The 25865-nt window shown below is 44.7% G+C and overlaps 1 protein-coding gene across 1 annotated transcript; it reads right to left on the bottom strand.

The window, feature by feature from the left end:
• Positions 1 to 3125: 3125 nt before the first annotated feature.
• On the bottom strand, positions 3126 to 25447 carry tex30 (testis expressed 30). Its single transcript, XM_028801233.2, has 5 exons — positions 25354 to 25447; positions 24893 to 25129; positions 13562 to 13613; positions 6240 to 6448; positions 3126 to 3700 (listed from the first exon to the last, which is right to left on the bottom strand). Exons 1-5 carry the CDS (start codon positions 25366 to 25368, stop codon positions 3521 to 3523), a joined length of 693 nt encoding a protein of 230 aa, XP_028657066.1. The 5' UTR covers positions 25369 to 25447; the 3' UTR covers positions 3126 to 3520.
• Between the last annotated feature and the right edge of the window lie 418 nt (positions 25448 to 25865).

The raw sequence follows: 25865 nt of genomic DNA, 5'->3' as shown, positions 1-25865 counted from the left end.
AGAAAAATTTCTGCTGCTTTGAAGGTCCCAATGAGCACAGTGGCCTCCATCATCCGTAAGTGGAAGAAGTTCGAAACCACCAGGACTCTTCCTAGAGCTGGCCGGCCATCTAAACTGAGCGATCGGGGGAGAAGGGCCTTAGTCAGGGAAGTGACCAAGAACCCGATGGTCACTCTGTCAGAGCTCAAGAGGTCCTCTGTGGAGAGAGGAGAACCTTCCAGAAGGACAACCATCTCTGCAGCAATCCATCAATCAGGCCTGTATGGTAGAGTGGCCAGACGGAAGCCACTCCTTACTAAAAGGAACATGGTAGCCAGCCTGGAGTTTGCCAAAAGGCACCTGAAGGACTCTCAGACCATGAGAAAGAAAAGATTGAACTCTTTGGTGTGAATGCCATCCCTACAGTGAAGCATGGTGGTGGCAGCATCATGCTGTGGGGATGTTTTTCAGCGGCAGGGACTGGGAGACTAGTCAGGATAAAGGGAAAGATGACTGCAGCAATGTACAGAGACATCCTGGATGAAAACCTGCTCCAGAGCGCTCTTGACCTCAGACTGGGGCGACGGTTCATCTTTCAGCAGGACAACGACCCTAAGCACACAGCCAAGATATCAAAGGAGTGGCTTCAGGACAACTCTGTGAATGTCCTTGAGTGGCCCAGCCAGAGCCCAGACTTGAATCCGATTGAACATCTCTGGAGAGATCTTAAAATGGCTGTGCACCGACGCTTCCCATCCAACCTGATGGAGCTTGAGAGGTGCTGCAAAGAGGAATGGGCCAAACTGGCCAAGGATAGGTGTGCCAAGCTTGTGGCATCATATTCAACAAGACTTGAGGCTGGAATTGCTGCCAAAGGTGCATCGACAAAGTATTGAGCAAAGGCTGTGAATACTTATGGACATGGGATTTCTCTGTTTTTTTATTTTTAATAAATTTGCAAAAATCTCAAGTAAACTTTTTTCACGTTGTCATTATGGGGTGTTGTGTGTAGAATTCTGAGGAAAAAAATGAATTTAATCCACTTTGGAATAAGGCTGTAACATAACAAAATGTGGAAAAAGTGATGATGCGCTGTGAATACTTTCCGGATGCACTGTATATATAAATCCATCCATTATCCAACCCGCTATATCCTAACTACAGGGTCACGGGGGTCTGCTGGAGCCAATCCCAGCCAACACAGTGCACAAGGCAGGAAACAAACCCCGGGCAGGGCACCAGTCCACTACAATATATGAGGTCTGCGGTATGAGTGATGGTAGCATTCAAGGTGGATGTGATGTGATGTTTGCTCAGAGGATGTTGATGGAGAAGTTTAGAGAAGGCCAGAAGGAGTTGCATTGTGTCTTTGTGGACCTGGAGAAAGCACATGACAGGGTGACTAGAGAGGAGCTGTGGTATTGTATGAGGAAATCGGGAGTGGCAGAGAAGTACGTAAGAGTTGTACAGGATATGTAAGAGGGAAGTGTGAGTGTGGTGAGATCTGCGGTAGGAGTGACGGAGGTGGGATTACATCAGGGATCAGCTCTGAGTCCTTTCTTATTTGCAATGGTGATGGACAGGTTGACAGATGAGATTAGACAGGAGTCCCAGTGGACTGTGATGTTTGCTGATGACATTGTGATCTGTAGTGAGAGTAGGGAGCAGGTTGAGGAGACCCTAGGGATGTGGAGATATGCTCTACAGAGGAGAGGAATGAAGGTCAGTAGGAACAAGACAGAATGCATGTGTGTAAATGAGAGGGAGGTCAAAGGAATGGTGAGGATGCAGGGAGCAGAGTTAGCGAAGGTGGATGAGTTTAAATACTTGGGATCAACAGTACAGAGTAATGGGGATTGTGGAAGAGAAGTGAAGAAGAGAGTGCAGGCAGGGTGGAATGGGTGGAGAAGAGTGTCAGGAGTGATTTGTGACAGACGGGTATCAGCAAGAGTGAAAGGGAAGGTCTACAGGATGGTTGTGAGACCAGCTATGTTATATGGGTTGGAGATGGTGGCACTGACCAGAAAGCAAGAGACAGAGCTGGAGGTGGCAGAGTTAAAGATGCTAAGATTTGCATTGGTTGTGATGAGGATGGACAGGATTAGAAATGAGGACATTAGAGGGTCAGCTCAAGTTGGACGGTTGGGAGACAAAAATCAGAGAGGCGAGATTGTGTTGGTTTGGATATGTGAGGAGGAGAGATGCTGAGTATATTGGGTGAAGGGTGCTAAGGATAGAGCTGCCAGGGAAGAGGAGACGAAGAAGGCCTAAGAGAAGGTTTATGGATGTGGTGATAGAGGACATGCAGGTGATGGGTGTAACAGAACAAGATGCAGAGGACAGAAAGGTATGGAAGAAGATAATCCGCTGTGGCAACCCCTAACGGCAGCAGCCGAAAGAAGAAGATATATATATATTTTTTTTTTACCATACTTAGTTTTTTCTAATTGCTATATTGTTCCCAAAATACAGAACTTGAGAAATAACAGTTCACTTAATTAGCCCAGGAGTCCAATTAAAAACAGAAGCTGGTTGGAACTAAAACCTGCAGTCACAGTGGGTCTCTAGGACCAGGTTTGAGCAGCACTGCACTAGAACATGATGGGCACCAACAAATGCTACATAAGAATGTTAGGAAATCATCAGAATGGCCGAAGCAAAGGAAAGTTCCCTCCTGAAATAGCCAAGCCAAAGTCAATCAGTCATTTTTTTAACCCTCTTAGTCGTGAACAGGGTCGCGGGGTATTGGTGCTGGAGCCTATCCCAACTAGAATAGCGCATATGGCAAGAATATGGTGCCAGCCCCGCACAGGACAAACACCCACAGACACCCCAAGAACACTACTAGGGCCAATTCAGCACCAGCAATCCACCTAACCTGCAAGTCCTGGGATTGTGTGAGGAAGCTGGTCTCCTAATTGCAAGGCAGCAGTGCTACCACTGTGCCACGTGTCACAGTGAAGTGTTGAACTTAATTGAATGGAAAAGCTGTGGTGGTTCATGGACGGCTACTAATATCACTGAGACGCAGCAACTTTATAATAAGGAGCAGGCCAGCTATGTCCTTTGTGCCAGGTTGAGGGTTGAAGTTGCTGCTGCTAAAAGGCAGTTTACCTAAAAATGGAACCTATGAGGATGGCAGTGAGTGTTTTTAAAACATTTTATTGAGACGTGATGAAAATTGTGCTCTTTATTTTGTAAAATAAAAATATTAGTACTAATCAAAACAAGCAGCTATGCTCAGATCTTGGTGCTTCCCTTAAAGGTTCAAACTTACTAAATATTTTCCAAAATGATGATATCCACAAAACCTTTACCAACAGGTGCAAAAAACTGTTCCAGGAGATGCAAATACAGTACTTTGTGGACCCATAGGAAGGTTGTTGAAATGTGACACGTGCTACACATAGAGGTTCTCCCAGTGTGAACCCGTGGGAACGCTGCAGGTTTTCAATGAGTGCTGGCCCTGGTTCAAGTGGTTCTGGTTAAGACGACTGTCCAGGTGACTCCTTCAGTTCAAGTTGAATGTTTTACTGCAAATCTAGTCATGATCATCTGAACCACCACAAACCTCTTTTATCCATGCCAGCACGTGGGTGTTCATTTCATCCATAACATCGTCTTCTGTTCGTCCTTTCAATCCCATGCCGTGATTGGCTCCTTCTATCCAATGAACTGTGGTGGGTGCTGCAAGCTTCCTTATTACGTCGTCTAATAAACTCTAATAATAAGAAACAGAAATGAGTAGTGATTAGCGTTCTGAATACAATATATATATTATACAATATATTATTATATAATTCAATATACTGTATTATACTGCGGTGGGTTGGCACCCTGCCCGGGATTGGTTCCTGCCTTGTGCCCTGTGCTGGCTGGGATTGGCTCCAGCAGATCCCCGTGACCCTGTGTTCGGATTCAGCGGGTTGGATAATGGATGGATGGAATATATTATATTTGTGATTAGCAGCCTCAGATCCATCCAATCAGAACCAGGCTTTCTACATAAAGTGCCAATGATAAGTGCACAGGTGGATATGACTATCTTATTGAAGGCACGGATATCAAGGGTCTGGCGTTCTCCTTGCTATTGACATGTGTGGTGTCATCATGTCAAGATTAAAAGTGCTCTCTAAGGCCCTCAGGAAGAAGGTTGTGGATGTCTTGTAGTCTGGCAAGGGATTTAAAGAGGTAACAGGTTATTTGAATTCAATCGTTTCCACTGAAAGGACAATCATCTACAAGTGGTGTAGATTTCTAACAACTGCTATTTTGTCTAGATAGATAGCTGTGAAAGGTACTATATAAAAGATAGACTTAATTAATTTTTAATTAATTAATCCCAAGGGGAAATTCCCATACTCCAGCAGCATCATACTGATAAAAACAGTATTAAATTAAACAGTGATAACAATGCAGGTAAAACAGACAATAGCTTTATATAATGTTAACGTTTAACCCCCCCGGTGGAATTGAAGAGTCACATAATGTGATGGAGGAACGATCTCCTCAGTCTGTCAGTGGAGCAGGACGGTGACAGCAGTCTGTCGCTGAAGCTGCTCCTCTGTCTGGAGATGATCCTGTTCAGTGTATGCAGTGGATTCTCCATGATTGACAGGAGTCTGCTCAGCGCCCGCCGCTCTGCCACAGATGTCAAACTGTCCAGCTCCATGCCTACAATAGAGCCTGCCTTCCTCACCAGTTTGTCCAGGCATGAGGCGCCCCTCTTCTTTATGCTGCCTCCCCAGCACACCACCGCGTAGAAGAGGGCGCTCGCCACAACCGTCTGATAGAACATCTGCAGCATCTTATTGCAGATGTTGAAGGACGCAAGCCTTCTAAGGAAGTATAGTCGGCTCTGTCCTCTCTTACACAGAGCATCAGTATTGGCAGTCCAGTCCAGTTTATCATCCAGCTACACGCCCAAGTACAGTGCATCTGGAAAGTATTCCCAGCGCATCACTTTTTCCACATTTTGTTATGTTACAGCCTTATTCCAAAATGGATTAAATTCATTTTTTTCCTCAGAATTCTACACACAACACCCCATAATGACAACGTGAAAACAGCTTACTTGAGATTTTTGCAAATTTATTAAAAATAAACAAAATTGAGAATACTTTGAATACTGTGAATACTTTCCGGATGTAGCATGTAGATGATGGCATCCTCCGCTCCCACCTTCTCCTGGTATGCGAACTGCAGAGGGTCGAGGGTGTGGCGGACCTATGGCCTCAGGTGGTGATGCAGCAGCCGCTCCATGGTCTTCATCACCCGATGGTCACTCTCTCCAGAGGACCTCTGGAGCTCTGATAGAGGAGAACCTTCCAGAAGGACAACCATCTCTGCAGCACTCCACCAATCAGGCCTGTATGGTAGAGTGGCCAGACAGAAGCCACTCCTTAGTAAAAGGCACCTGAAGGACTCTCAGACCATGAGAAAGAAAATTCTCTGGTCTGATGAGATAAAGATTGAACTCTTTGGTGTGAATGCCAGGCATCACGTTTGGAGGAAACCTGGCACCATACCTACAGTGAAGCATGGTGGTGGCAGCATCATGCTGTGGGGATGTTTTTTCAGCGGCAGGGACTGGGAGACTAGTCAGGATAAAGGGAAAGATGACTGCAGCAATGTACAGAGACATCCTGGATGAAAACCTGCTCCAGAGCGCTCTGGACCTCAGACTGGGGCGACTGTTCATCTTTCAGCAGGACAACGACCCTAAGCACACAGCCAAGATATCAAAGGAGTGGCTTCAGGACAACTCTGTGAATGTCCCTGAGTGGCCCAGCCAGAGCCCAGACTTGAATCCGATTGAACATCTCTGGAGAGATCTTAAAATGGCTGTGCACCGACGCTTCCCATCCAACCTGATGGAGCTTAAGAGGTGCTGCAAAGAGGAATGGGCCAAACTGGCCAAGGATAGGTGTGCCAAGCTTGTGGCATCATATTCAACAAGACTTGAGGCTGGAATTGCTGCCAAAGGTGCATCGACAAAGTATTGAGCAAAGGCTGTGAATACTTATGGACATGGGATTTCTCAGTGTTTTTTATTTTTAATAAATTTGCAAAAACCTCAAGTAAACTTTTTTCACGTTGTCATTATGGGGTGTTGTGTGTAGAATTCTGAGGAAAAAATGAATTTAATCCATTTTGGATTAAATGGTGGAATGGTGGAAAAAGTGATGCGCTGGGAATACTTTCCGGATGCACTGTACATGTAAATCAACAAATACATACAGAAATACAAAGTCTTCTACCTTTTCACACATTTCATCAGCTGTTCCTGAAATGAACAGCACTGGCTGATGCAAAAGTACTAGATCACTCGTCCTGAGCTTCTTCTGCTCTTTTGCTGGGTGCAATGGATAGGACAAGAATATTAATCCTCGAATGTCGATGCCGTTCACTGGAAGGTGTGTCGGGTCTGCAGCGGTGGCAGCAGCAGCTCGAGCGCCCATGGAGCGTCCTAGATGAAAAAAAGGTTTGGAAATTAATTTCAATGAAAACAATGCTCCTCTCAGAGTTTCCACTGGTTGTCTGGACGGCACAAAATATTCAGAAAACACACTCTGTGAGGCTGCCATTTCCCTGTAATTTACACTTCAAGATGTCAGTGTTTACATCACAGGGCTCTTGCCATATACAACAAACCTGAGGAATTAATATACAGTATTTACCTCACCTGCTCAGTTGTTTCCTTAAGAACAGATTTCTAATATTTATTTTTTAATGGCTACTGGTGTACTTCTCTGTCTGTTTTTTCCCCACAATATTTCAGGTAATGGGAACACAGAAGGGCGGCACGGTGGCACAGTGGTAGAGCTGCTGCCTCGCAGTAAGGCAGCGTTTCTCAACCTTTAAGTATTTGCGACCCGAGTTTTCATAACAGTTTTAATCGCGCCCCCTCTAACATTTTTTTGAAAGGAGCCCACTAATACCAATTTGTTCTTTTTTAATTAATGATATATATAGAGTTAGGTCCATAAATATTTGGACAGAGACAACTTTTTTCTCATTTTGGTTCTGTACATCACCACAATGAATTTTAAATGAAACAACTCAGAAGCAGTTGAAGTGCAGACTTTCAGCTTTAATTCAGTGGAGTGAACAAAACGATTGCATAAAAATGTGAGGCCACTAAAGCATTTTTTGAACACAATCCCTTCATTTCAGGGACTCAAAAGTAACTGGACAATTTCTTTGGCTATTTCATGGGCAGGTGTTGATAAGGACATAACGACGGACTTGCCAATTAAGCAGATAAAAGGTCTGGAGTTGATTTGAGGTGTGGTGCTTGCATGTGGAAGATTTTGCTGTGAACAGACAACATGCGGTCAAAGGAGCTCTCCATGCAGGTGAAAGAAGCCATCCTTAAGCTGCGAAAACAGATAAAAGTCATCTAAGAAATTGCTCCAATATTACGAGTGGCAACATCTACAGTTTGGTCCATCCTGAAAAAGAAAGCAAGCACTGGTGAACTCAGCAACGCAAAAACACCTGGATGTCCACGGAAGACAACAGTGGTGGATGATCTCAGAATCATTTCCATGGTGAAGAGAAACCCCTTCACAACAGCCAACCAAGTGAACAACACTCTCCAGGGGGTAGGCGGGCGTATCGATATCCAAGTCTACCATAAAGAGAAGACTGCATGAAAGTAAATACAGAGGGTGCACTGCAAGGTGTAAGCCACTCATAAGCCTCAAGAATAGAAAGGATAGATTAGACTTTGCTAAAGAATATCTAACAAAGCCAGCACAGTTCTGGAAAAACATTCTTTGGACAGATGAAACCAAGATCAACCTCTACCAGAATGATGGCAAGAAAAAAGTCTGGAGAAGGCGTGGAACAGCTCATTATCCAAAGCATAGCACATCATCTGTAAAACACAGTGGAGGGAGGCAGTGTGATGGCTTGGGCGTGCATGGCTGCCAGTGTCACTGGGACACTCGTGTTTATTGATGATGTGACACAGGACAGAAGCAGCCGAATGAATTCTGAGGTGTTCAGAGACATACTGTCTGCTCAAATCCAGCTAAATACAGCAGTCAAATTGATTCATGGTACAGATGGACAATGACCCAAAACATACAGCCAAAGCAACCCAGGAGTTTATTAAAGCAAAGAAGTGGAAAATTCTTGAATGGCCAAGTCAGTCACCTGATCTTAACCCAACTGAGCAGGCATTTCACTTGTTGAAGACTAAACTTCAGACAGAAAGGCCCACAAACAAACAGCAACTGAAAGCCGCTGCAGTAAAGGCCTGGCAGAGCATTAAAAAGGAGGAAACCCAACATCTGGTGATGTCCAGGAGTTCAAGACTTCAGGCTGTCATTGCCAGCAAAGGGTTTTCAACTAAATATTACAAATGAACATTTGATTTCCAGTTATTTAATTTGTCCAATTACTTTTGAGCCCCTGAAATGAAGGGATTGTGTTCAAAAAATGCTTTAGTGGCCTCACATTTCTATGCAATCGTTTTGTTCACCCCACTGAATTAAAGCTGAAAGTCTGCACTTCAACTGCTTCTGAGTTGTTTCATTTACAATTCATTGTGGTAATGTACAGAACCAAAATTAGAAAAAAGTTGTCTGTCCAAATATTTATGGACCTAACTGTAGATGCATATTTTATTATACCTACTTAACTTTTATCGACATTTATCTAACTCTATATTTATTTTTCTAGTATAAGAATGTAGTTTAAGTTAATTTGTTTTGGTTTCAATAGATGTATTTTTCATATTTTCGATTCTTGTTTTCTTTTTTTCACATCTTCGCGCCCCCCTTTTTGTTACTTCACCCCCCCCCTAGGGGGGCCCACCCCACAGATTGAGAACCACTGCAGTTAAGAGACCTGGGTTCGCTTCCCGGGTCCTCCCTGCGTGGAGTTTGCATGTTCTCCCAGTGTCTTCGTGGGTTTCCTCCGGGTACTCTGGTTTTCTCCCACAGTCCAAAGACATGCAGGTTTGGTGCATTGGCGATTCTAAATTGTCCCGTGTGTGTGCTTGGTGTGTGTGTTATTGTGCCCTGCCCGGGATTTGTTCCTGCCTTGCGCCCTGTGTTGGCTGGTACTGTATGTTAGGATTTGGCAGGTTGGATAATGAATTGATGAGTGGATGGATGGGAACACAGAAACAGAAGTAAGGGTTACATCAGATAAGCTAATTTATGTCTTCTACCAATTACAATGAATTTCTCTAATTTAATCCATTCTTGTTAATCATGGAACTAGAGGGGGCCAATCAATGTGTTGCATGTTGGCTGAACATGTCAGTAAATACTCTGCTCTCATGGGACGCTGCTACAAGTACTTGGGGGTCCACATCAATGACAGTCTGGACTGGTCTCGTAACACAGCGGAACTGTAGAAGAATGGGCAGGGCAGACTCTTCTTTCTTAGGAAACTGCGTTCCTTCAGTGAGAAGTGTGACATCTTTTATATTTCAGTGAAAGCCAATGTGGTGACATGGGCCATAAACACCACCTCAAGGAAGGCCCACCAAATCGACAAGCGGATTAAGAAGGCAGGCTCAGTTATCGGACGCACTGTGGATAACCCTGAGGGTAGTAGAGGGGAATAGAATGAAGACAAAACTGAGTGCCATTATGAACAATGATGCCCCTCTTCTCTCGCCTATGCTTGTCAATGGGAAGTTTTTGAAATTTCAAACGTTTGTACAGTGCACTGTTCTTGAGATATCTCAACAAAAATGTAACTTTAACAAATTTTCTGGAATAAGAAATCTGTCAAATTGAACAAAATTGGCCCACTGGGAAATGAGCTGTTTTATGTGAACAGACAAGACATGATGACAACAACAACAGTGGTGCTATATCTCTACATATAAAAGGCAAAGCCCTCACTGACTCATCACTAATTCTCCCACTTTTCATACAGGAGGAAAGCTGAAATTTCACATGCTCCTTCTTTGCAGTGTACTTACAAACGTTAGCTATGTTTCATGTCCTATTGCAACACCCAAAGGGGGGAAAGGGGTGTACCCCCTAAACTGTATATATAGATAGGGGAAACCCCTCCTCACTATTTCTGTGACTTCCAATATATGTAGGAAGGCCAAATTTCCCATGCTCATCCCTTACACTGTAGTTACAAATGTTAAATATGTTTAATTTCGTACCGTGCCCCGTAACGAACTTTTGAAAATAACGTCTTCTTTTTGGCAGTTCTCACCATTATGCCGTAAGGAACTTTTGTAACTGAACTCTCCTTTTGGAGGTTTCATTCCTTATTTCCGTTAACAGAGGATTTATTTCACAGCAGTGACACACAAGTGCCACTCCCGGTCCCCCTTCCTTTTTCCGCATGGCCGCTGTCCACACACCTACCACGTGGTTGGTTCCCTGCCTATATACAGTGGTGTGAAAAACTATTTGCCCCCTTCCTGATTTCTTATTCTTTTGCAGGTTTGTCACACAAAATGTTTCTGATCATCAAACACATTTAACCATTAGTCAAATATAACACAAGTAAACACAAAATGCAGTTTTTCAATGATGGTGTTTATTATTTAGGGAGAAAAAAAATCCAAACCTACATGGCCCTGTGTGAAAAAGTAATTGCCCCCTTGTTAAAAAATAACCTAACTGTGGTGTATCACACCTGAGTTCAATTTCCGTAGCCACCCCCAGGCCTGATTACTGCCACACCTGTTTCAATCAAGAAATCACTTAAATAGGAGCTGCCTGACACAGAGAAGTAGACCAAAAGCACCTCAAAAGCTAGACATCATGCCAAGATCCAAAGAAATTCAGGAACAAATGAGAACAGAAGTAATTGAGATCTATCAGTCTGGTAAAGGTTATAAAGCCATTTCTAAAGCTTTGGGACTCCAGCGAACCACAGTGAGAGCCATTATCCATAAATGGCAAAAACATGGAACAGTGGTGAACCTTCCCAGGAGTGGCCGGCCGACCAAAATTACCCCAAGAGCACATAGACGACTCATCCGAGAGGTCACAAAAGACCCCAGGACAACGTCTAAAGAACTGCGGGCCTCACTTGCCTCAATTAAGGTCAGTGTTCACAACTCCACCATAAGAAAGAGACTGGGCAAAAACGGCCTGCATGGCAGATTTCCAAGACGCAAACCACTGTTAAGCAAAAAGAACATTAGGGCTCGTCTCAATTTTGCCAAGAAACATCTCAATGATTGCCAAGACTTTTGGGAAAATACCTTGTGGACTGATGAGTCAAAAGTTGAACTTTTTGGAAGGCAAATGTCCCATTACATCTGGCGTAAAAGGAACACAGCATTTCAGAAAAAGAACATTATACCAACAGTAAAATATGGTGGTGGTAGTGTGATGGTCTGGGGTTGTTTTGCTGCTTCAGGACCTGGAAGGCTTGCTGTGATAGATGGAACCATGAATTCTACTGTCTACCAAAAAATCCTGAAGGAGAATGTCCGGCCAACTGTTCGTCAACTCAAGCTGAAGCGATCTTGGGTGCTGCAACAGGACAATGACCCAAAACACACCAGCAAATCCACCTCTGAATGGCTGAAGAAAAACAAAATGAAGACTTTGGAGTGGCCTAGTCAAAGTCCTGACCTGAATCCAATTGAGATGCTATGGCATGACCTTAAAAAGGCGGTTCATGCTAGAAAACCCTCAAATAAAGCTGAATTACAACAATTTTGCAAAGATGAGTGGGCCAAAATTCCTCCAGAGCGCTGTAAAAGACTCGTTGCAAGTTATCGCAAACGCTTGATTGCAGTTATTGCTGCTAAGGGTGGCCCAACCAGTTATTAGGGTCAGGGGGCAATTACTTTTTCACACAGGGCCATGTAGGTTTGGATTTTTTTTTCTCCCTAAATAATAAAAACCACCATTTACAAACTGCATTTTGTGTTTACTTGTGTTATATTTGACTAATGGTTAAATGTGTTTGATGATCAGAAACATTGTGTGTGACAAACATGCAAAAGAATAAGAAATCAGGAAGGGGGCAAATAGTTTTTCACACCACTGTACATTAACGACATCCCGCACTCATGTGCCTCCTCACTCGCTTCCTTACTTTCCTCAGCTGTTTGTCGTGCTCACTGCTCCCTTCTTTCTTACTCCACTGCTCCAAGCCTGTCATCATTTGCCTTCCATCACGTCTTCCTGCTGGTGACTCCTGCCTTTTCATTTAGTTTCTTCACACTCTTAATCACCTGGGGATGCCTTTGCATACTCTACTTTTGAAGGTCGGCGCACCAATTATATTACTATGAAACTTACAACCACCAAAACTTCGTAATGGCACCAGGCTTCAGATCAAATATCTGCACAAGAGCCTCATTGAGGCAACGGTCTTCACTGGCACTGGCTCAGGAGAGACTCTATTTATTCCTCGCATCCCTCTCATACCCTCTGACCTCCCATTCCAATTTCCAGTAAGGGTCTGCTTCGCTACGACAATAAGTGACAAGGCCAGACTCTAAAAAAAGGTCGGCATTGACTTGACACAAGATGGCTTCTCACATGGCCAACTTTATGTTGCAGGCTCAAGAGTAAGCTCAGCAGACAGCCCGAGGGCGGAAATGCAAACATCGTTTACAAAGAGATCCTTACATCCTAAAAATGTGCATTTCTCATACACATTTACAATCATAAATTAAACTCTTTACAATCATCAAATTCTTAAAATTCTTATTAACCCCTTTCATACACCCCGGAAGGACTCCAGGTGCTTCCTGAGGGTTTCTGTAGCCACACCCCTGTGTGGCAGAAGCTCTGCCGGTATATCCGGAAGTCCTCCAGGTGTCCCCAATCCTCTTCCCCCCAGTACTTCCGGGTGTGGCGGAAGTACTGAGGTCCAGGGCTCCCAAGGCATCGGGGCGCCCCCTGGCAGTGACCACGGGCCCCTACAGGGTTGAGCTTCCATGCTCTGTACCCGTGGCTCCCAAAGCAACCAGGGCTGACGCCCCCTCGTGTTCTGCAGAAGGCACAAGCCCTCCTCCGGTCCTCCTGGGCATCCTGTCCGGGTAGGAACCCCAGCCCGGTGCCACACTGTTAACGGCAAATCTAAAATCAAACAGGGTACCAATATGAAATCCCAAGAATAGCTGAAACACTGAACATGAGGGCAAGCAGAAGCATAGCCAAACACAAAAACTCACCGACCCCAAGCGCATTTGAAAGGAACCACCAGGAACTGCCGGGCAAAGGGCAGTTCCTGGTGGTGACTGGCAGGTGGCCCCACCTCTTTGGGGGGGGGGAACTACCCACAATACACATGGAACATAACACAGGCAGCCTACATACAGAGTCAAAATCAAAACGGAGAATAATGTACATAATAAACATAAATAAATAGCACAACAAAGAAAAAGAGGTCATAAAAACAAGACTGTGAACCTCAGCAAGTATAATTTGGACTAAGATAATGATTGAATTATACATTAGGTCAAATTAATGCCACAAACATTTTAATCCAAACTCAGTGTTTGTAGATTTAGATTATCAAATAAGCAACTGTTAAAGGCTTCCTTTTTATGAATGCTTGACCTTATACAAGATTAATTACATTTTTGTTATTTTTATGTGCTTCTTATGAAAGTTCTACTTACCTCCAAGGAATAATCCCTTCAGTTTGTAGTCCTTTGATTTGCTTATATAATCCTGGGAGGTAAGGAGAATTTAAATCATTAAATTTAAATTACACTATTATTTATTTAAATTATTAAATTTAATTTAAATATATTCAGTTAGTAAAAAAGCATACATTTTAGTGGTAAATTAAACTGGAAAAGTTTATTCCAAACGTGTTGTGAGGGTCTGCTGGGAACGTCTGGCAGAGCCCCCTGTCAGAAGTAGTTTCAACTCCCCCCTCCGGCAGAACTTTGACCACATCCCGAGGGAGGTGGGGGACATTGAGTCCGAATGGGCCATGTTCCGTGCCTCTATTGTTGAGGCGGCTGACCAGAACTGTGGCCGTAAGGTGGTCGGTGCCCGTCGTGGCGGCAATCCCCGAACCCGTTGGTGGACACCGGCGGTGAAGGATGCCGTCAAGCTGAAGAATGAGTCCTACCGGTCCCTTTTGTCCTGTGGGACCCTGGAGGCAGCTGATAGGTACCGGCAGGCCAAGCGTAATGCGGCTTCAGTGGTTGCTGAGGCAAAAACTCGGGCGTGGGAGGAGTTTGGGGAGGCCATGGAGAACGACTTTCGGACGGCTTCGAGGAGATTCTGGTCCACCATCCGGCGTCTGAGGAGGGGGAAGCAGTGCAGTGTCAACACTGTATATGGTGGGGATGGTGCGCTGCTAACCTCGACTCGGGACGTTGTGGGTCGGTGGGGGGAGTACTTCGAAGACCTCCTCAATCCCACTAACATGCCTTCCAATGAGGAAGCAGAGCCTGGGGACTCGGAAGTGGGCTCCCCCATCTCTGGGACTGAGGTCACGGAGGTGGTCAAAAAACTCCTTGGTGGCAGGGCCCCGGGGGTGGATGAGATACGCCCGGAGTTCCTCAAGGCTCTGGATGTTGTAGGGCTGTCTTGGTTGACACGTCTCTGCAACATCGCATGGACATCAGGGACAGTGCCTCTGGATTGGCAGACCGGGGTGGTGGTCCCCTCTTTAAGAAGGGGGATCGGAGGGTGTGTTCCAACTACAGAGGGATCACACTCCTCAGCCTCCCTGGAAAAGTCTATTCGGGGGTTCTGGAGAGGAGGATCCGTCGGATAGTCGAACCTCGGATTCAGGAGGAACAGTGTGGTTTTCGTCCTGGTCGTGGAACAGTGGACCAGCTCTATACCCTTAGCAGAGTCCTGGAGGGTGCATGGGAGTTTGCCCAACCAGTCTACATGTGTTTTGTGGACTTGGAAAAGGTGTTCGACCGTGTCCCTCGGGGAATCCTGTGGGGGGTGCTCCGGGAGTATGGGGTACCGGACCCCCTGATAAGGGCTGTTCGGTCCCTGTACAACCGGTGTCAGAGCTTGGTCCGCATTGCCGGCAGTAAGTCGAACCCGTTTCCAGTGAGAGTTGGACTCCGCCAGGGCTGCCCTTTGTCACCGATTCTGTTCATAACTTTTATGGACAGAATTTCTAGGCGCAGCCAGGGCGTTGAGGGGGTCCGGTTTGTTGGCCTCAGGATTGGGTCACTGCTTTTTGCAGATGATGTTGTCCTGTTTTCTTCATCAGGCCGTGATCTTCAGCTCTCTCTGGATCGGTTCGCAGCCGAGTGTGAAGCGGCTGGATGGGAATCAGCACCTCCAAATCCGAGACCATGGTCCTCAGCCGGAAAAGGGTGGAGTGCCCTCTCAGGGTTGGGAGCGAGATCCTGCCCCAAGTGGAGGAGTTCAAGTATCTCGGGGTCTTGTTCACGAGTGAGGGAAGAATGGAGCGTGAGATCGACAGGCGGATCGGTGCGGCATCCGCAGTAATGTGGGCGCTGCATCGGTCTGTCGTGGTGAAAAAGGAGCTGAGCCATAAGGCAAAGCTCTCAATTTACCAGTCGATCTATGTTCCTACCCTCACCTATGGTCATGAGCTATGGGTAGTGACCGAAAGAACGAGATCGCGAATACAAGCGGCTGAAATGAGTTTCCTCCGCAGGGTGTCTGGGCTTTCCCTTAAAGATAGGGTGAGAAGCTCAGTCATCCGGGAGGGTTTCAGAGTAGAGCCGCTGCTCCTCCGCATCAAGAGGAGTCAGATGAGGTGGCTCTGGCATCTGATCAGGATGCCTCCTGGACGCGTCCCTGGTGAAGTGTTCCGGGCACGACCAACCGGGAGGAGGCCCCGGTGAAGACCCAGGACACGCTGGAGGGACTATGTCTCCCGGCTGGCCTGGGAACGCCTTGGGATTCCCCCGGAAGAGCTAGAAGAAGTGGCCGGGGAGAGGGAAGTCTGGGCATCTCTGCTCAAGCTGCTGCCCCCGCGACCCGACCTCGGATAAGCGGAAGGGAATGGATGGATGGATGGATGGATTGTTTAACTGGTTTCTCTTTATCTACTTTTAGGACTTGAGTGAAAATCTGATGATGTTTTAGGTCATATTTATGCAGAAATATAGAAAATTGTAAAGGGTTCACAAACTTTCAAGCACAACTGTAAGCTGGCACTTAAGTCTTCAATCTGCCTCAAGAATGATTTGATATAAAGAAGTAGGGGAAGTGACGGCGAAGGTGGTAGCGATGAGAACGAAGCCCGTACAGTTGATTCTACAATAAAATAAAATAAAAACAACAAGAGGAATAACCTTGGAGGTCAATCATCACGCCGAAAGTGGATAGTAGACGTCACTTAGTATATGTGTACCAAATTTCAGGTCAATCGGTCAAATGGTTTGCGAGCTACATGAGATTTCAAATCCTGGATGGACAAACAAACAGCCACAGTAGCATATTATATATAAAGATTAATGTTGCATATCATTGGTTCTTAATCTGTGGGTTCACTTCTCATTTTTGGTGGTGAGTTGCCTGAATTTTGGATGTGCAGAGTCGTTGGTCGCAATAGGACTCTGTTGGAAAGGGCTGTGCACGTTTGCCGTAGTGTCTTGTGATGGGATGCTGTGGGCAGTTTAAGAAAATGCCATTGCTTGGCAGAGCATCACCAGAGTAGTTCCTCAGCACCTGCTGATGTCTATGAATTTCAAACTTAAAGCAGTCATTCATGGCAAGGGATATGTGAGAAACTCTTAAATATGACGGGTGCCATTGGTGCATCCAGACATTACGGTGCCCTGAAATGGGAGGATTGTGTAGAAAACGTGTTGTGTGACCAAAATGTCAGCAAATCCCCTAAAATGAAAGTCTGCAATGTGCACTAGAATCCTGTCTGAATTGTTTGATTTGTAATTTTAAACTGTGGAGCAGAGGGCGAAATCAAGGAAAAATGTGTCTTTTTCCCCAAACATTATGGATGGCCGTGTACTTTGTGTTTCACTGTCTAGCTTATCTCTCTATTAAAAAAAAAAAAAAAAACTTGGGACGAGATGAGACTTTTGGGCGACGAGACGTGATCTTTTGAAGAGAGACACTTCAGAGAGACACTTTCACGTCCCACGACACATGCAACACGGTCAAGTCACGTCATACTGACATCCAAGTCAGACAGATTTGAAGAGAGACATTTGAAGTGAGACAAAGAGACACTTTAGAGAGACACTTTCACGTCGCATAGAACAAAGAGCAGCTTAAAAAAATGACAAGTTAAAGATGACACGTCCACGACTAAGCGAAGCAGAAACAGCGGTGTGACGAAAAGAAACACAAAAGCGATGGGAGAGAAAAGAATGCAAATTTAGAAAAACAGCAATGTAAGCAAAGACTTAGTGAAGAAAAAAGATCTGTGCATCGAAAAGACACCAAAAAGCGATGTAGAGAAAAAAATGCACAAAAAAAGGCAATAAAGAAAAATAATAATCTGTGATAAGGATGGATAGGATTAGAAATGAGTACGTTAAAGGGTCAGCTCAAGTTAGACGGTTGGGAGACAAAGTCAGAGAGGCGAGATTACGTTGGTTTTGACATGTGCAGAGGAGAGATGCTGGGTATATTGGGAGAAGGGTGCTAAGGATAGAGCTGGCAGGGAAGAGGAAGGCCTTAGAGAAGGTTTATGTATGTGCTGAGAGAGGACATGCAGGTGATGGGTGTAACAATAAAATTACGAGGACAGGAAGATATAAAAAAAAAGATGATTCGCCGGGGCAACCCATAACGGGAGGAGCTGAAAGAAGAAGAATAATCTATGTGCAAATTCGGAAAATAAGGAAAGTAATAATCAGTCTGGACCAAGTAAATATGAAAAACGAGTTGGTCCAAACGGGGTCACAAATAAAAGACAATAATTAAAAGAGAAAGCTGTACTTCATAAACGACTAAGCGAAGAAGAAAGAGGAGTCCCGGTCAAAAATAAAAGACAAAGAGAAAAAGACAAAGTAGAACTACAAAAACGAATAAGCGAAGAACAGAGAGCAAATGGGGTCAGAAATAAAAGACAGAGTAAAAGACAAAGTACAACTTCATAAACGACTAAGTAAAGAAGAAAGATCTGCACATCGAAAAGACACCAAAAAGCGATGGGGAGAACAAAATGCACAAAAAAAGGCAATAAAGAAAAATAATAATCTGTGACGAGGATGGATAGGATTAGAAATTAGTACATTAGAGGGTCAGCTCAAGTTGGACAGTTGGGAGACAAAGTCAGAGAGGCGAGATTGCATTGGTTTGGACATGTGCAGAGGAGAAATGAGGGGTATAATGAGAGAAGGGTACTAGGGATAGAGCTGCCAGGGAAGAGGAAGAGTGGAAGGCCTTAGAGAAGGTTTATGGATGTGGTGAGAGAAGACATGCAGGTGATGGGGGTAACAGAACAAGATGTAGAGGACAGAAAGATATGGAAAAAGATGATCTGCTGTGGCAACCCCTAAAGGGAGCAGCTGAAAGAAGAAAAGGAATAATCTATGTGCAAATTCGGAAAATAAGGAAAGTAATAATCAGTCTGGACCAAGTAAATATGAAAAACGAGTTGGTCCAAACGGGGTCACAAATAAAAGACAATAATTAAGAGAGAAAGCTGTACTTCATAAACGACTAAGCGAAGAAGAAAGAGGAGTCCCGGTCAAAAATAAAAGACAAAGAGAAAAAGACAAAGTAGAACTACAAAAACGAATAAGCGAAGAACAGAGAGCAAATGGGGTCAGAAATAAAAGACAAAGAGTAAAAGACAAAGTACAACGTCATAAACGCTTAAGCAAAGAAGAAAGAGCTGCGCAGCAAAAAGAGACACAAAAGCGTTGGACAAAAGAATGCAAAAACTAAGGCAAAAAAGTATAATAAGAATCTATGTCCAGAGCCCAGACTTGAATCCGATTGAACATCTCTGGAGAGATCTTAAAATGGCTGTGCACCGACGCTTCCCATCCAACCAGATGGAGCTTGAGAGGTGCTGCAAAGAGCAATGGGCGAAACTGGCCAAGGATAGGTGTGCCAAGCTTGTGGCATCATATTCAACAAGACTTGAGGCTGGAATTGCTGCCAAAGGAGCATCGACAAAGTATTGAGCAAAGGCTGTGAATACTTATGGACATGGGATTTCTCAGTTTTTTTATTTTTAATAAATTTGCAAAAATCTCAAGTAAACTTTTTTCATGTTGTCATTATGGGGTGTTGTGTGCAGAATTCTGAGGAAAAAAAATGAATTTAATCCATTTGGGAATAAGGCTGTAACATAACAAAATGTGGAAAAAGTGATGCGCTGTGAATACTTTCCAGATGCACTGTACCTCCTCATGGCTAATGTTAAGTCAGGGCTTGAAAAATTGCTTGACGTTATCAGTAAACAAAAGAACTCGCACCCTGATGCAGTTTTTATCATTGCTGGGGATTTTAATCAAGCGAATCTTAAAGATGTATTCCCCAGATTTTATCAGCATGTACATTGTAAAACCAGAGGGGAAAACACCTGAGACCACGTCTTTCTCAAATGTCGTAAGTCGTCAGCCAGATAAGTAAAAGTAAATGCAGACGGCACCTCTCACATCCATGTTCTCATTTTATCGGGATTTGCCTGTTGTATTGAGTAGTGTTACCTGTAACCTGTGTGTCTAATACACGTGTGCATTGCTATCTTTTAAACTTTTGCTTTGCTAAACTCTATAAATAAAATGGTAAGCGGTTTGTAAACTCCTGGCCTCACTTCTACGCAGTGTGTGTCGTCTGTGTGTTCTCTCGGTGTCATTGTGGCTTGTCCTTCTGCCCCCAAAAGCCATTTCAATTTAGGGAGTTCACAGCCATTCGATTTTCCTGAGCAGTACGTGGTCATGAGGCTCTCATTTACTTTCTACGGCTGTATTTTGTCACATGATGATGATGATGTTAGAGGGCATCATAATGGTCTGATGCCAATCAAAACATACATACACCAGCATCCCATGGTTTGATTTTTTTTTTTTTTAATGAAAGGTGCATGAACATGCATGTGTTGCTAATCTTTAGCAAAAGAGGGACAGATACAGTGCCATGAAAAATGTTTGCCCCCTCTTGCTGATTTCCTATATGTTTGCTGGTTCACAACACTTAATTGTTTCTGATTTCCAAATAGGCTGAGTGAGCACAATGCACTGTTTTTAAATGATCATTTGATTTATTGAAGGAAAAAAGTTCACCAACATTTATATCAACCATGTGAAAAAGTAATTGCCCCCGTGTCACTCAATCAACCAATCCACCCAATTGAAATGACAACAGGTTAAATGAGACTAGACATAGACGCGGCTAGATTGCTGCCCAGCCCAACTGAATCTAAACATCACTTCAATAGAACCGTTGTGAAGTTTGTTCAGAGGTCTCAACATGCAGCACACTCCGGCGCTGCCGCGAGTGGCAGCCTTTCCAGCAGCTCCATGTATGACTTTATCTTTCTACCTTTTTCTCTGATCACTCCTACCACTTTCTTTTATGTGAACTCGTTCCCTGGACACTTTTTATTACTTTTTACATGCCGAGACTCATCTATTCAGGTAGTCAACTTCAAGCACTGAGAACAAAGGCCCGTGCCGGTGTGGTTCCCTATTTACCCGACGAGGTATGGAGGTCGTATCGTGGCAGCAGAGCCGGTGCGAAGCAAAAAAGCTAAGTGACTAGCGAGAAAGTGGTGTTACAAGCCTTCTGTGATCCTGGGAAATGTGAACTCACTACCAAATAAGATCGACGAACTGGCTGCGCTGGTGAAAATGTCAGGACCTACAGAGAATGCAGTTTGTTGTGTTTTTGCGAAACGTGGCTAACAACTAACATCCCAGATGCTAACGTGGAGTTACCCGGGTTTAGCACAGTTAGAGCGGACAGAGACGCAAATACCTGCGGGAAGTGGAAAGGAGGAGGACTCGCTCTCTATGCAGGGACATTAAACTATTGGCCGTAAGTCTGCATCCATATTACTTGCCCAGAGAGTTTGGACACGTCATTGTTGTTATTGTTTACATCCCTCCTCGGGCCGACGTGGAGACAGCAGGTGACATCATGCATTCCGCTGTTGCTAAACTACAAACGCAGCACCTCGAGGCGCCTGTGATAATCGCTGGAGATTTTAACCATGTGACACTGGACAAAACATTACCTGCCTTCTCCCAGTATATGGATTGTAACACCTGGGGAAACAGGACTATTGACCTACTGTATGCAAACGTTAAAGACGCATACAGCGCCACCCCGCTGCCTGCGCTTGGGAAAGCAGATCATAACCTGGTTCTGTTTCAGCCTCACTACAAACCAAGAGTGAGGGTCCTACCTGCAACCACACGATCATTCAGGAAGTGGACCCCTGAGGCAGAGCAGGCACTGAGGGACTGGAACTACAGACTGGAATATCCTGCAGGGGTCACATGGTGAGAACATTGAGGAGGTTGTTGACTGCACTACTGACTACATCAACTTCTGTATGGACATTGTAGTTCCAGTAAGAACTGTACGCTGCTATGCTAACAACAAGCCATGGATTACAAGTGACATCAAGGGCCTTTTGAACCAGAAGAAAAGGGCTTTTAAAGGCGGTGATCAGCATGAGCTCAAGCGTGTCCAGAAGGAAGTCTGAGTCCAGCTCAGGGCGGCGAAGGAGCAGTACAGGAGAAAATTGGAGCAAAAGTTGCAGAATAACAGCATGAAGGATGATAAACTGGACTGGACTGCCAATACTGATGCTCTGTGTAAGAGAGGACAGAGCCGGTTATACTTCCTTAGAAGGCTGGCGTCCTTCAACATCTGCAATAAGATGCTGCAGATGTTCTATCAAACGGTTGTGGCGAGTGCCCTCTTCTACGTGGTGGTGTGCTGGGGAGGCAGCATAAAGAAGAGGGACGCCTCATGCCTGGACAAACTGGTGAGGAAGGCAGGCTCTATTGTAGGCACGGAGCTGGACAGTTTGACATCTGTGGCAGAGCGACGGGCGCTGAGCAGACTCCTGTCAATCATGGAGAATCCACTGCATCCACTGAACAGGATCATCTCCAGACAGAGGAGCAGCTTCAGCGACAGACTGCTGTCATCGTCCTGCTCCACTGACAGACTGAGGAGATCATTCCTCCATCACACTATGTGACTCTTCAATTCCACCCAGGGGGGTAAACATTAACATTATACAATGATATTGTCTGTTGCACCTGCATTTTTTAACTTGCACTGCATTGTTATCACTCTTTAATTTAATATTGTTTTTTATCAATATGCTGCTGCTGGAGTCTGTGAATTTCCCCTTGGGGATTAATAAAGTATCTATCTATCTATCTATCAATCACACCATACCTTGATCAAAAGAAATTCCAGAAGACCTGAGAAAATTGCTGAAATACATCAGTTGGGAAAGGGTAACAATCTCTAAAACCTTGGGACTCCAGTCAACCACCATGACAGTTGTCACCTCCAAATGGAGAAAACACGGAAGAGTGGAAATCCGCTTAGGGGAGAAAATATACAACAGTGGAAATCCGCTCAGGATTGGACAGCCTAGCAAAAAGACTTCCAAGAACTCATAGAAATTCATCTGGGAAGTCACAGAAGAACCTAGGCAAATATCAAAGGAACTGCAGGCCTCCCTCAGTTCAGTTAATGTCAGCGTTTATGGCTCCACCATGGGCAAAAAAAAGGTATTCATGGGAGATTTTAGAGCCACTGCTAAACAACAGGAACATAAGGGCTTGTTTAACATTTGCCAAATAAAAATTACTCGATTACCCCAAACCGTTTGGGATAATGCTCTGTGGACTGATGAGTGGAAGTTTATTGGAAGACGTGGGTTCTTTTACACCGGACATAACGCTAACGCAGCTTCCTACAATAAAACGACATGCACATCAGGCTCACGGTCAAGCATGGTAGCGGTAGTGTGATGGTGTAGGGTTGCTTTGGTCAACTTGCCCTAATTGAGGGACGTATGAATTCAGCTGTCCACCAGAAAGTACTGAAGGAGAATGTCCAGTCATCAGTCCATGATCTGAAGAAGCTCAAGCACAATTGGGTTATGCAACGGGACAATGACCCGAAGTACAAGACCAAGCCCTCCTCAGAATGGCTGAAAAGGAAAAAAAAAAAAAAGGTTTTGAAATGGACTAGTCAAAGTCCTGACTCGAACCCTGTGGAGATGTTGTGGTGAGACCTTAAAGGGGCAGTCCATGGTGGAAACCCCTTTATCAATGTGGCTGCATTAAAACAATTCTGTAGAGAAGAGCGGGCCAAATGTTTTCAAGAATGATGCAAAAGATTAATCTCTTGTTACTGGATGCCTTTGATTGCAGTTGGTTGTTGTGAATGGTGGCACAACCAAGTATTAAGTTTGGGGGGTTACTTTTTCACACGGGTGCAGTAGGTATTGGTGAACATTTTTCCTTCAATAAATCAAATCATCATTGAAAAACTGTGACTTGTGTTGTGCTTACTTAGTTTGTCCTTTGAATTACACCAAATTTGATCCCCACCCTGAACTATCTATCACCTTGACGTGTTGGAGGGGCTCGTTCAACTTAGTTATACTCAAAGGTAGGTCATCAGGAGCTTTGTGCTCCTCGCAGAGTCTTCCTTAACAAAAGTGTTTGAGCTGTAAGGTCACATTGACCATCATGTACAAATTAAAAAGCAGTGTACCCTGTCTGAGACAGGGTTGCCGGGACCCCCTTCTGGAGCCAAGCCTGGTGGGTGGTGTTTTCCGTGGTGAGCCACTGGTGGTCAGGCAACCCTTCATAACCAGTCCTGGCTCAGCCAAAAACCATGATGTGGAACCATGTTGGGGGTTCACCACCTTCAAGACACAGGGTGAGGATTGGGTCCAATGCCAGACCTAGACAGATAGACAAAATCTGTTTGGAGATCAGAAACAATCAAGTGTTATGGATAAGCACATTTTTCACGGCACTACTTTTCTAGGTAAAAAAAAGTTAATGTTTAAGTCAGAGGAATCTGCACATGGGCGGCACGGTGGCGCAGTGGGTAGTGCTGCTGCCTCGCAGTTGGGAGACCTGGGGACCCGGGTTCACTTCCTGGGTCCTCCCTGCGTGGAGTTTGCATGTTCTCCCCGTGTCTGCGTGGGTTTCCTCCGGGCGCTCCGGCTTCCTCCCACAGTCCAAAGACATGCAGGTTAGGTGGATTGGCAATTCTAAATTGGCCCTAGTGTGTGCTTGGTTTGTGTGTGTCCTGCGGTGGGTTGGCACCCTGCCCAGGATTGGTTCCCTGCCTTGTGCCCTGTGTTGGCTGGGATTGGCTTAAGCAGACCCCCGTGACCCTGTGTTCGGATTCAACGGGTTGGAAAATGGATGGATGGATGGAATCTGCACACATACAGGAAAATTCTGGGATGGCTTCACCACATGTTTCATGCCAAAAAAAATGCCACTGGTGCTCACACAAGACAATGAAGGACTGGAAGACATTCATTGGTCATGCTCACAGAGGCCACTGTTTTCATTTTATTTTTCTTGTCTTGTAATTGTTTCCATTTGTTTACTGTTATTCCAACAACAACACCAGCAGCAGCATGCGGTTTCTTTTTTTCCCCATCAGTATATAATTAAAAATAAATGAAAATAAAGTGAGGATTGAGTGTGATGCCAGTTTAGTGGCGGGCAAAGGTGGGAAAGACCTAGATGGACATAAAATGTGTTTGGCGATCAGAAACAGGCAAAAATACATGAATAAGGAAAAATCTAAGAAATCAGGAGGGGGCAAATACTTTTTCACTGCACTGTTTTTGCAGGTAAATAAGTTAATGTTTACATCAGAGAAGTCTGGAAGGACAGGAAGATATTCGTTGTTCACGTTCACGGTTTTCCTGTAATTTTTTCTTGAACTATTTTGCATTTTAATTATTCCTACTTGTTTACTGCTATTGCATCTTTATTCCAGTAAATCAAAACAAATCAACACAAATAAAATCAGCCTTGCTTAAAAAAAGCAGAAAAAACGGAACTCACCACCACAGCCCTGTACGCCTTGGTCCTGTAGCTCAGGTTGAGACCTTTGCAGGTGAAGCGCACGCACAAGACGCCATTTGACGCCAGGGAGGTTGCCATGGAAACCAAATGGCGGAAGTGGAGGTCTCCCCCGGCGCCGTGCGTCACAACGACTCCGACGTGCATGTGCAGTTCACGCATCGGAACCGATATGACGGCATCCAGAAATTTTATCCCGAAAGGAATCTTAACTTTGACCTGTAACGAAAATAAAAAAATGGCATGTTTTTAATAAATTTATATAGTCCGTTTACAATAAGTAAGAATGTCTTCATTTACTAGCAGTGCAGCCGGCGTGCTTTCTCCCTAAACAGTAGCTGTAAGAAGCAAGTATTTAAATTCTACCAAGTTCAATAAACAGCACAAAAGGAGAAGCCGGCCACTCTCGACTTTTAGATATGTACTGTTTTAAAACACCGGACCTCTTCAAATGACATTGTATGCCTAGTTTAGCAAACTCGAAGCACGCACACTGTCGCTTGCGCGCCTGTAACCACTTCCTGGAGGCGTTGAGGGGGCAGGTTCTGAAAAATGATTGACAACCAGAGTCTGTTGCTCATTTGGGGAATGGGAATGATTGATATAGCATCGTCGACAAATGATTGGCCGTTTGTAAACGCTTCAAGGAGGTGTTGAGGGGGTAGGGCTTGGCAAATGATTGACAACCAGAATCTGTTACTCATTTGGGGAATGAGAATGATTGATATAGCATATTCGACAAATGATTGGTTGCGTAAAAGAAAGCCCGCTACAACTCCACCCACAATTTAAATGCCAGCCTCAGGTTCGTCCGGCAAACTTACTTTGCACAGCGTGCACCGGGACACAACATAACGTGGACGATCGTGTGAAAAGAGAGGGTGTTAATTCAGTCAGCCGCGGTAGTAGTTAGACGTGAAACTGAGACTTGTAAAACCAATTCAGACAGGGGGAA

This window comes from Erpetoichthys calabaricus, chromosome 4, assembly GCF_900747795.2.
Source record: "Erpetoichthys calabaricus chromosome 4, fErpCal1.3, whole genome shotgun sequence".
Taxonomy (NCBI): domain Eukaryota; kingdom Metazoa; phylum Chordata; class Cladistia; order Polypteriformes; family Polypteridae; genus Erpetoichthys; species Erpetoichthys calabaricus.
Note: the sequence above shows the minus strand (reverse complement) of the source record. Positions and strands in the feature narration are given on the sequence as shown.

What these genes read in the sequence shown, in the direction of transcription:
- tex30 (XM_028801233.2), bottom strand. An exon ending in GAAGGGATTATTCCTTGGAG is followed by an intron (nt 6,449 to 13,561) that starts GTAAGTAGAACT and finishes TTTTTCATCTAG; the next exon opens with GACGCTCCATGGGCGCTCGA. An exon ending in CTGATGAAATGTGTGAAAAG is followed by an intron (nt 3,701 to 6,239) that starts GTAGAAGACTTT and finishes TCTTATTATTAG; the next exon opens with AGTTTATTAGACGACGTAAT.